The sequence below is a fragment of the Vombatus ursinus genome, unplaced genomic scaffold, assembly GCF_900497805.2.
Source record: "Vombatus ursinus unplaced genomic scaffold, bare-nosed wombat genome assembly UNPS02014807.1, whole genome shotgun sequence".
NCBI classification, from domain to species: Eukaryota; Metazoa; Chordata; class Mammalia; order Diprotodontia; family Vombatidae; genus Vombatus; species Vombatus ursinus.
Genome location: NW_020954585.1, coordinates 59909821 through 59922182, shown reverse-complemented (window position 1 = coordinate 59922182; position 12362 = coordinate 59909821). Strand labels below are relative to the sequence as shown.

Below are 12362 nucleotides of genomic sequence, written 5' to 3'. Positions count from 1 at the left end.
ACAACATGACTAAGTTTCCCATGCCTCTCCAAGGAGAATCTGTGGGTCATATGGCAGAAAAAGAGCACTAAACTTGGAGATGTAAGACTTTGATTTGGTTCTTGGTTCTACCACTAAACACCTGTGTAATCTTGGACAAGGCATTTAACTTCCGTAGATCTCAGTTTCCTCATCTATAAAATGAGAAGTTTAGATTAGATGACTTCTAAGCTCTTTTCCAGCTCTATCTATACAATCCTATACTCTACGCATTTAGCTACAGTTATCTTTTGCTTTTTGGTCGTTATTGATTTGCCCTAATTTAATTTGCCTAATTAACTATGCATTCATTTTGTATACAGGACGTCCCAAAAGTCTGAGTACAGTTTTAATTTAGTAGCTTAAAAGACAAGAAGTTCTCAATGATCTCAGATAAGAGTGCACACAGTTAAGCTAATGTTGATAGTCTAAAACTTGTGCTAGTCTTACCACGTTATGTCCCCTTTTCTACCACTCTGTCAAAGCTACCATAGAAACAGGATAGGGTCTGCACAGAACTAAAGGCCATTTTGTATTTTTCTTTGTTTTATGGGTTACAGTGGTCAAAGAATTCAACACCAAGTGGCTAGACTGAAGTTTAAGAGGAAAATATGTAAATAAGATCATAGGATTAAGAGCTCAAAGGGACCTTGCAAATTGGAGTCCAGTCCCCCCCCTCCAGAAGAGGAAACTGAGGTTAAGTGATCTAGGCTTTCAAAGGATTAAAAGTTGTAGAACCAAGAATCCTAACAGCTATAAAGAATTTGCCATTTTAATTATGGCCTCTGCTAAGAATATTACCAGTTGACTGAATGTAATGATATTTATCACTAAAGTCACTTGCTTCTGACTGATCAATATTCGACAAATTTTCCCTTTTTTTTTTAGTACTACCTGATTGGCTCACCTACTCCTGATTGACAAATAAGTGGTCCACAGCTCAGGCTAGTTATTTTGTTTGAAAATAAGGTCTAAAAAATTTGGTACTCAAAATCTTATAAAAGTAAATGTTGAAAACTATCTTCACAAGTTAATTGGAAAAAATACAATGCTATTAAGAAAAAAATTGTTTAAAATTTTAAAAAATGAAAATAAGGTCCCCTTATAAGTATAGTAGAGGATTTATCTACTTTTTGGTTTGTTTTGATGAAATCTCCCAGTATGTATAAATGTCCTATAGGGAAAGAGAAAGCTCTAAGTGTCAGGGTTAAACACAAATGTAGGCTGACAGGATGCAACTTTTTTTTAAACTATAGATGCCTTATCTGTGTATCATAGAAGTCAATATTTTATTAATGAAACTATGAAACTGTGTCAAACTGTATATTCATAAGCTATTTTACAAATGAGGGATTATAAGTATATGTTTTTATGAGATTACAATCAGACTTGAGATTAGGAGAAAAGTTAGGACAAAGAAAATCTTATGTTAAAGTTTATAAAAGCATAAATGGATGGTATGTATAGATGAAGGTGGAAGAGGTAAATTAAAACCAGGGAAAAGAAGGACAGTCGATTCATTTTCAGAGTGGTTAGTAAGTTTCTGAATTCAATTGCCTATAGTTCTTGGTTGTTTCTGCAGGCATATCCAAAACAACTTTTTTATCTTCCTCTCCCACACACCCTAAACTTACCTCCTCTTCAAACTTCTATGTTTCTGTTAAAGGAACCACTGTTCTTTCAGTCCCTCAAGTTCATGACCTTGAAGTCATGCTCAACTCCTCCCTCTCCTTCACTTCACACAGCCAATCAGTTAATTGGCAAGTCTTTTCAATTTTACCTTAAGAACATCTCTCACATTTCTCTCTTGTCTCTCAAAAGGCAACGACCTCAGTAGAAAAATATTCATAGAACTTTATTTTTAATAGTGAAAACCTGTAAATAACCAGTGTGGTTAATGATTGGGGGATGGCTGAGTCAATTATGTTATATTAATGTACTGGAATGTTATAGTACCACAACAAATGATACATATGAAGAACAGAAAGAAATATATTTACATATACAAAATGATGCAAGTGAGGTCAGCATAATATGAACTACATAAACGTTTGCTACAACCATATTTTAAAAACTACAAAGACAAATGGATCACAGGAAGATTTGGATGGGGACAATACATTTATTGTTCTTTTGTTAAAATTTATATTGTATTAGTTATACTATTAATCAAACTCTCTCAAATCTTCAACCTCTCCCTATCAACTGCTTCTTTCTCTACTGCCTTCCAACTCTCACTCCACAATCTAACTTTCAGCTTCATTGCTCAACTTAAACTGCTGTTGCCAAAGTTAACTCCTTTTTCTTAATTTCTAAATCTGATGGTCTGTTCTCAGTCCGAGTCTTCTGCTGCATATGATGCTGTTGGCTGATCTCCTTCTCTCCCTGTTTACTCTCTTCTCTGGGATTTTTGTGACATTAACCTCTCCAGCTTCTCCTCTTTGTTGTCTGACTGCTTCTTCTCATTCTCTTTTCCTGGCTCATCATCCACACCATGTCACCTAATGGTGGGTATTCTCTCCAAGAATCTGTCCTGGGCCTTCATCTCTTCTCCCACTATACTCTTTCTTGGTAGCCTCATTGGCTGTCATGGGTTTAACTGTCATGTCTATGCACGTAACTGCCAGATCTGCATAACTAGCCCCAGTTTCTCTTTTGAGCTTTAATCCTATATAATCAGTTGCCTATTGTGCATTTCAAACTGGATGTCCCAGGGACCTCTCAAACTCAGCATGTCTAAACCCTCCCCATTTCCAAACTTCCCTATTTCTGGTGAAACCATCACCATCCTTTCAGGTTTCCAGGTTTGTAATCATAGCAATATCGTAGATTCCCTATTCTCCCTCATCATACATATTAATAGTTGCCAATCTTGCTATTTCTACCTTCATGATATCTTTCCCATAAGACTCCTTCTGTCCACTTAAAAAGAGAATACCTAGATTATTTCAATAGCCTCCTTATTGATCTCCCTGCCTCAAGTCTCCCAACACTCCAGTTCATTCCACACATTGCTGCCAAAGTAATTCTTCCTAAGCACAGATTTGATCATGCGAGTCCTCCATTCAACCAACTGTAGTCACTTCCTATTGCCTCTAGAATAAAACGCATTTAAAGTCCTGTATAACCTGACCTCTACTTCTCTTTCCAGACCTGTACATTACTCCCACACATTCTCTCCCCCCATACTCTTAACACTCCCCCCCCAATTTCCCACCTCTTATAATTCCCTCTCTTCCTTTAAGATACAATTCAAGCAATGGCTTTTCTGATTCTACCAATTGCTAGTGTCTGTCCTCCCAAACAATCCAAATCATTCTGGCTCTCTTCGACTGGCCAACAATAGGTTTCAGCCCAAGCCCATGGGGTCATTGTTGGGCCCTGATTGCTCAGAGTGAATGTAAATAGCAATTATTTATATTTTGGCCAAAAACCTTGAGGGTCTTCCCCTTCCAGACTGAGATATATATAAATATATATATATATAATACATATAATATATACACACACACACATATATACACACATACATACATATACATACATACATATACATATATATACACACACATATATGAGGCCATTCTTTTCCTCATTTCTTACCTAGCATTAATCAGTGAATGGGCATTGTCTCACTCAAACTGAGACCTGAGAAAGACCTTAATTTAAAAAGGCCATGGTCTCCCACTTCATCCCAGGCCACTTCATCTTTCCCATCTATATCTTGCCACTGGACCCAGAGGGCTGCAGAGAAGAGAGAGGCTGAGTACTTTGCACAGTCCTCCCTCACTTAAATCCAATTTGTTTTCAAGTCATGGCATCATGTTCCTGATGTCATGGTCCTCTTTGAGAATGAAGGACAAACAACAACTCTGTATTTAACTATTTTGTTTACATTTTTATTTATTCACTTTATGTTTGTACTATGTATAAATGCTATATATATTCATATATGTCTCTTATTAGAATATAAATTGCTTGTGCGTAGGAATTATACTTTTATCCCCAGCCTAGCACAGTGCCTGGCAGGAGCTTAATAAATACTTACTGATTGTTGATTTTCCCTGGCAACTTCACAAGATAATAAGTTGCAGAATAGTTCTGATTTGCAATGATAGAGGGAGTTTCCTCATTGAGTCCTTACATAATGAAATATCAAGTCCTAACCAATTACACACACATATTCAACCCCTTACACATAAAATGTTTATAAACATATATTTTATATAAACATATTTTATACAATATAATAATTGTATGTATATATATTCATACACATATACATACACATGTGTATATACATATGTTGAATGTGCATATATATGTATATACACAATGCAATATAACTAACATATACACACATATATGTGTAATATAGATTACCACACACAAATGTGTATGGGGAGGGGGTGAGAAGAGAGAGCAGAGAAGAAGAATAGGTAGAAGAGATCTACTAAGAGTACTCGACTATAGAAAAAAGGCTTTTAAGTCTTTATAAGTCTTCCTTTGAGAGAAAACATATTACTTTAAAACATGTTAAAATTATAGAATAAAGCCAAATCGAATATTGCTTTACTCATGTCCAAGTGGGGAAATATCCTGATGTGGATTTTATTATGAAGGGTTGTTGAAAATACAGGTTCATTTTGCTATTCACACTAGTTTGTTAACAGTTTGCATGGGATGAAGGTGGGGTGTAAAATTGGTTTCTGTCTCCCAAGATTTATCTGGATTTCCAGGCATCAACGCAATTCCTTTTTGGGTTTGGGGTTCTCAGTTCTCATATGGTTTAAATCAGGGGTTCTTAACCTGAAGTCTGTGTAATAATTTCAAGGGAATGGGTCTTACATCTTTATTTAAATATACTGACTTCCTTTGTAATTATTCATTTTACTTTATGTACTTAAGACATTATTACGGCGCCCGGGTGTCTCCAGGCCGAATTTACCCCAAGAAAGCGGGCTGAGAAGCCTGCAGGCCCCAGACCCCTGAAAAAGAAGAAAAGCGGGAGAAGCCGGGAATGGAAACTTTCCTCACTACCCATAATCCTCTTCCCGGACTTCCGGGAGAGGCCAAGTCGCAGCCAAAGGAAAGCAGGTCTGACCCCGCCCCTCCCCCGCCCCCACCCCCTCCTGAGGAGGGGCTGTCTCGCCGAGTTTGGGACGGCCCACGCTGGAAGGGCATTTCCTCCCGCCTTCCTGTTCGTGTCCTAAGGCTGCTTCGTTTCGTGGGGGTGTTGGAAATGTGGTGGTACCGATTTATTCCACCAGGTGGATGGGTGTAGGGTTGTGCTCCAGGAGGGAAGACGATGGAGGAAGAGACTCCTGGAATCCGGAGCCTCCATAATTTTCTTTTTTGTGGGGGCGGGGTTGAGGCAGAGACCAGGGGTCGTGCCGCGTCCCGAGGCGAGCTATTCCATGCACTCACCGGCAGGGGTCGTCGCGTCAACGCTTCTCCCTCATCCCGGAAGGGGGCGCACGGTGGAGCCGCTTCGGCTCCGGGAAGGCGCGGCCTACTTCTCTTCCGCACCAAGTCGATTTCCGGTCCTGTGTCAGTCACTTCCGGGGGTTTGTAGCTCTTTCTCTGGGAGGCTGGCGGTTCTTGCAGAGCCGCTGCCGCAGATTGGATCGAGGTTCTCAGCGGAGTCTTTGGATGGGGAGGCCACCTCTGTGCTGCGGACGATGCTGGCGGACGACTCCGGATCCCAGGAATGTGAAGCGAAGGGTGCCGGAGCCGCCGGATTGCCACCGCCGCCTGCCATAGACTTCCCCCAGGAGGCGTCGGACATTCGATATGATGGTGAGCGGACCTGGGCTCTGGGAACGTAGGCATCTGGACTGTACCTAGGCCCGGGGGCCCCGTTATCTCACAACGTCGGTGGTGGGAAGAGATGAAAACAGCACAAAGCAGAACAAAACAAAATCCCAGTTAGCCGAAGCAGGTCTTCAGCACTTCTCCCCAGCGCTAGGCACAGTAGAACCTTGTAATAATTTGAACTAAATGCTTTTTTTCTCCAAACCTACTGCATCCTTCCTTCCCCGTTCCTCTCTCCGTCACACACACATTCCTGCACACATACACATACGCACACTTCACTTTCTATCCTTTTGTCAGACATGTCTCAGCTTGTGCGCTTGTCCCAGAGGTTCAGGTGACAGCTGAGAGCTTGAGATGAAGGAACCAGGTAAATCGACGTGCGCAAAACTTGTCTCCCTTAGAGACCAAAAATTCGATATGCTTTTACCTCGAAAGAATAAATGAAAACGCATTTATTACTGCTGAGGTAAAAGGTCAGTAAATAATTTTTTTAGTGTTGATGTTGTCACCAACCCCTTGGCATCTTTGGACAGCCATAGCAGCTGTTAAGCTTTACTGCTCGGTTCATGTTGTTATTTGCTTCCTTGACAGTGATGTAACTAAAGACTGCTTAGAGTGATGCAACATAACCCATTCAGCTTTTTATCAATTGCGAAGTACAACCAGAAGGAAATGCAGGGCTTTGTGCCAGGAGTTAAGGGTTTTGGTTTTAAATATACCTTTGTCTCAAGAAATTTATAATCCAGAGGAGAAAGGTGACCAACCTTTGTAGATATGACATCACTGAGACAACAAACCTATTCTATAGAAAATATAAGGGGGATTGGAGAATTGGACTGAAACTTGAACAAGTTCAAATTACCTAGCATTTTAGTAAAGGAACGATATGTTCTTATGCTTTTAGGTGGCATTTGGAATGAAGAACATTGGCTAGGTTTTACTGGAGTTTGAATAAAATGCCTATATAGAATATGTCAAATTTTTTTGAGTTTAAGACATATAGTAAATGTCATCATGTATACTACATATTTGATAACCAAAAACTAAATTATTTTAAAATCCTTTTATAGCAGTAAATGCTAGGACATAAATGACTTGCCTCAAGTTATTTAATAAGAGTAGTACATCTTATAATATGAGGTAGTATATAACACTTTATATAATTTCTTCACCCACAGAAGAAAATAGAAGTAAGAGAATATGCGTATTATTATACTTGGTATTTTAAGTGGGAGTCAGAATGGTATAGAGGCAAGTATAATGGTTATGGAGTTAGAGGACTTGAATTTTGAGTATGGCTCTTACCCTTATTACCTGTGTGACCTTAGTCTGGATTTCAGTTTCTTAATAGGTAAAATAAAGGAGTTTGACTAGATGACCTCTAAAGCTATTTAATGCTCTAAATCCGTAATTCGTTTGTTCCCATTTGTAAAGGGAAAATTGCAAATTTTATCTTCATTTTTAATGGACAAGATGGCAAGTTTAAATGAATTTGCAAAAATGTAAAGCCTTAGATAATCCAAGAAAGAACTTCATCTGTAAACATGTAAGCATACCTTGTCTGTAGTCTTGTGATAAGGTTTTCTGTGAACTCAAGATTACTCCTAAAAGGAGTAAACTGTGGTTACCTTGTAAAAAAAATTTTTCTTCTGAGACTGGGTTATTAATAATACTGTTGAGCTTACATAGAACCTGTTCTTTTGAGAGTCTCATAGTATGCATAAACATCTTTTAAAAAATTTATACTCTAGAGAGTAAAGACGATACAGGAGGTGTTTTTCCATTTTCTTAAATGAAGAAACTGATACAGGGAAGTTAAATGATTTACCCAAGTTACTTAATAAGAGAGTAATGCATAATAATATTAGCTTTTCCCACTTTTCTCAGACTGCCAAACTCCCAACCTTTAATCTACTAATCCACTTAAGAAAAGAACTATATAATGTGAATTGTTGTTAATATTCATGAGAGCAATAATAAGCTCCTCTTCATTTCCTGCATTTGTGTTGGAGCTCATAGATTTATAGCTATAAGGTCATCTAGTCCACCCCCCTCGTTTGCAGCATTTAACTGGCCTAACTTAAAGTTTGTCCAAGTCAGCTGTGAAGTAGATGGTGTGGTTCTGCCTTTACTGAATTCTGAGAGTCATAACAGTGACTCTTAAAAAATATCACCTTTCCAAAATAACCCAATTTTATACAGCATTTTAAGACCTCCAAAGCACTTTTCTCAGAACTATGTGAGATGGGTATATTTAAATTTCTTTATCCTCCTTTTTTACGGATAAGGAAAATTAGAGATTCATAGAGGTTAGACAGAGGTAGTAAGTTGCAGAGCTGCTGGGTCTTGAACCCAGGTTCTTGGATTTAAAATCTAGTGTTCCTCCCACAGTACTATAATGTGCTTTTTCATGAACTCCTTTGGCTCTCACAACAACCCTGTGAAAGTGTTTCAGATGAGAAAACAGACTCAGCAAGGTTAAGTAGTATACTAAGTATACTAAATACTAAGTAGAGCTGTTTCACTTTCTCCCTCAACCTTTGACTGCCCTACTATTTCCCTCCTTTCTACCTCAGAATATCTCTACCTTCCTATCCTCAGAAGTCATTTCCTTCCTGCCTCGTAAGGAAACCTGTCTCCTCTTCCTTGTCAATAATTGTCAAGGGAGTAATCTACTACTTTCATTTCCTTGATACTTGTTTCTTAACATCTTGCCAGGCTGGTTTTTATCTTTACAATTCCACTAAAAGAATTTAGTCTCCCTATTTTCAGTCTTCATCCTTCCAATTTTTCCTTTACATTGTTAAACAGCTTAATCTTCCTTATGTACAAATCTGATCTTGTTACTCCTATTCTCAAAATTCTTCCATAAAATAAAATTTAAAAAAAAAACTTTTTAGCCTGTCATTTAAGACCCTCCATAGTTTATCTTTTTAGCCTTATCTCTCACTATTCCTCTTATAATCTGTGCTGCAGCCAAATTAGATTACTTGTGCTTGTCTCATCCCTGCTTCACCATTCTGGTTATGCCTTTGCTATGCCTAGAATGACAGCTTTGCCTTCCCCCTAAACTTCATTTTGGTCTTCACTTGTTAAAGTTTTACCCATCCATGAAGACCCAGCTCATATGCCTCTTTCTTCATAAGGATTCCCGATTTTTTCACCAGCAAGCCCCTACTCTCCCTCCCTTCCCAAGTATTTATTTTTGCTTCGCTGATTTCTATGTACTAGAATCATAGACCTAGACCTGTAATGGAGTTGGAGGCCATATAGTACAATACCCTCACTTTTTATATGTGGAAATTGAGGCCCCTGGAAGGTTAAGGGACTTGACTGAGGTTACATGGGTAGTGTCAGTGGTGAGGTTTGAACTCACGTCCTCTGACCCCAGAGAAAAGCCAGTGTTCTTTCACTGTAGCTCTCATTGATATTGTTTGTTCAGCTTTGTTTGGAGAGATTTAATGGGAATAGCACAGGACTTAAGAGTTGTAAGACTTGGTCTCAGTCCAGACAGTCACTTGCTAGCTCGTTGACTGTGACACTCCTTGTACCTTAGATTTTTTTAATTTGTAAATGGAGATAATTATACTTGAAATAGTTATATCTCACAAGGAAAGTATATTGTCAACAATGAACTGCTGATATTATTTATATGTATTGTTTCTCTCTTTGCTAACTTGTTAGTTCTTTGAAAGCAAGGGCTTTCAAAGGGCTTAATTTATTCTTTGTATCTTGTCCAGGATGTGCTCTGTACACAGTAGACATATATACACGCCTACAATAGTAGAGTTATAGAATGTCAGAACTGCAAGAGACTTTAGAAGTAATCTAGGTCAACAAGAGGTTAAAGGTGATAGGTTAAGTGGCAAAGACTAGGATTTGAGCCTGGGTCTCAAATCTAGGTCTAACTCAGGGCTCTTTCAATATGATAATATTGATTTGAATTAAAAACTGTCCTCCCTAAGGTTACCAGTGACCTTTTAGTGGAATCCAGTGCTTTCTTTGCAATTCTTATCCTTCTGAACCTTTCAGTTGCATTTGACTGCATTGACTATGCCTAGTTTCTTGAGCTTTCTTCTATTTTTCTTTAACATTTGTCCTATTTTTCCTTCTACTACTGTTGGCTTTACTCATTTTTCTCATTCTTATCCATTAACCATTCCTCCTAGATCTTCTCATCTTTTTTCTAAGTACACTTAGTAACTTAAGGCTGTCACTCTGTGGTTTCAACTAACCAGTGTATTTTTTTTTCCTATTAAACATATTTTCACATTAGTGATGTTGTAAGTAAGAATTAGAACCAATAGGAGGAACCACCAGAAAGAGGAAACAAAACTCAACAGAAGAAAAAAAAATAGCAAATAGATCTGCATTCAAACTCCATATTTCTTTCTTTAGATGTAGATAGCATTTTCCATCATGAGGCCTTTGGAGATGTCTTAGATCCTTGTATTGCTGGGAAGGGTTAAGTTTTTCAATATTAGTCATCTCACACCGTGACTGTTATTGTGTGCAATATTCTCCTGGTTCTGCTCACTTCTCTCATCATCAGACCGTACAAGTCTTTCCAGGTTTTTCTGAAGTTAGTCTGTTCATCATTTCTTACAGCACAATATAACCAGTGTATTTAATTGTCAAAATTTCCACCCCATGTACCTGTTGTACCTGGGGTCCTTTCTTATTTTGCCACTAGGCTACAGGACATTTTCACTTGACTGTCTCACTGACATCTGACGTGTTGAAAATGGAGTTTATCTTCCCTTTTCACAATCATTGATTCCTAATTTCTTGATGTTACTATCAATAATACCAGCCTTTGAGTTCCCCATGGTTGAAGTCATGGTGTTATCTCTCCCATTGCCCACAGTTAACTCATTTCTAAGGTTTTGAGTTTTTCCTCCTCTATCTTTGGATTTGTTGCTTTATTTCCACAGTTAGCAGATTTACTCTATTCTTGGACTATTGCAATAGCTTCCTAGCTTATATCCCAATTTAGACTCTAATCCCACAAAACATTTTAACATAACTGCTAGAATAATTGTACTCATACACACTTCATTATTTTGTTCCCCTACTTAGGAGTTTACAGTGGTTTGTTATATGAAATAATAACTATTCTGCTTTGTCTTCAAGGCCTTCTAACCAAATTGTTCTGTGCCCCAATCACACCAACTTTATTTCTTATGTATTTCTCAACATGGAATTATCCTTGTAGCTAAGCAGATATGTTTACCATCTCCCCACTTAATTGTTGCTGCCCTCGTGCCTAAATGCGCCTCTATTCATGTTATTCTCTATCCTACCCCTCACGCTGTACATGCCCTCCTACTTCTCTGCCAGGCTTTGTTCCTCCTTTTAGAATGTAACTTAAAACCCTTTGCCAGGGAATTTTTCCTTATTTAACTTCACTCTGCTCTGAATTTTGTTATTCTTGTCTTCAGACTTAAATGTTTAATAATGTGTGTATTGTTATTATTGTTTACTCACACATGTATTTTTTATCATCACAGAAAATCCTTATGATTCATTTAAAATAGGTATTCCTTTTTTATTTTATTTTTAGAATCTGATGTTCCTGCAGAACTCCAGGCTGTGAGAGGACCTCTACCACACTCAACTTTTCCCTCTGCAATTGCAAACCAACTATTGCTTGTTTCTTTGTTAGAGCACTTGAGCCATGTTCATGAACCAGATCCCCATCGTTCAAGACAGGTGTTCACATGTTAGTAAGAATAAACCAACTTCATTTACTGCAGTTTGTAAAAACCAGATAATTTGTTTACGTGTTGGAGGTTTGTTCTAGCTGTTAGAAAAATGTAAGTGTATATGTGTGTATGCACTTGTATGTGTATGTATACATATGTGTATGTTTTATTGTGCGTGTGTATTATATGTATGTGCATATATCCACAGTATATATACATTTATCAGAATTTTACCTGTTTTCTAAAAGTAATTCACTTTTATATAGTTCTTTAAGATATGTAAAATGTTTCCTACCTTTTGAGGTAGGTGATATATAGAAATAGTTTAAAAGTCTAGTCTTGTCTCTTTGTGCTATTATAGTCAAGATTTCTAGTCAAATAATTATTTTTTCTACATTGTTTTTATAGTACTTTGTCAGACTTTTACCAAAATGGGGCTGTTGTCTTCCTTCGCCTGCAGTGAAGAATTTAGTTCTTTGAGGCTGCATCACAACAAAGCTATTACTGAATTAATGAGAATAGCTAAGCAGAGAGTTCTTGAGGTAATTTCTGTACTCCCAATCTCTCTTTTTATTATAATAGTATATTTGAATTCAAAGTCAAAATTATATGTTAAAACACCTTGAAATCTCCATGTAAAAATAATATCCAATGAAAATAAAGACTTTCCCCTTATTTAAAAGCTCTAACTTTGTAGAAGGAAACCAGGAGCATTGCTAATACTTTTTGTTGAGGAAAACATCTACCCTGCTTTTAATGAAACCTGTTATTATCATTGAAAGCTTATTAGATTTTTTCCCCCCAGGTAGCTAATGTACTTGG

The 12362-nt window shown here is 37.7% G+C and overlaps 1 protein-coding gene across 1 annotated transcript in view; it reads left to right on the top strand.

Annotated features, from left to right (window-relative positions):
* Positions 1-5242: 5242 nt before the first annotated feature.
* LOC114052230 (eukaryotic translation initiation factor 2-alpha kinase 1-like) overlaps positions 5243-12362 on the top strand; it is a 29510-nt gene continuing 22390 nt past the window's right edge. Inside the window, exons 1-3 of the mRNA XM_027874737.1 lie at positions 5243-5817; positions 11399-11557; positions 11949-12082. Coding sequence (XP_027730538.1) covers positions 5436-5817; positions 11399-11557; positions 11949-12082 — 675 coding nt within the window. The 5' untranslated portion in view covers positions 5243-5435. The remainder of the gene's footprint in view (positions 5818-11398; positions 11558-11948; positions 12083-12362) is intronic.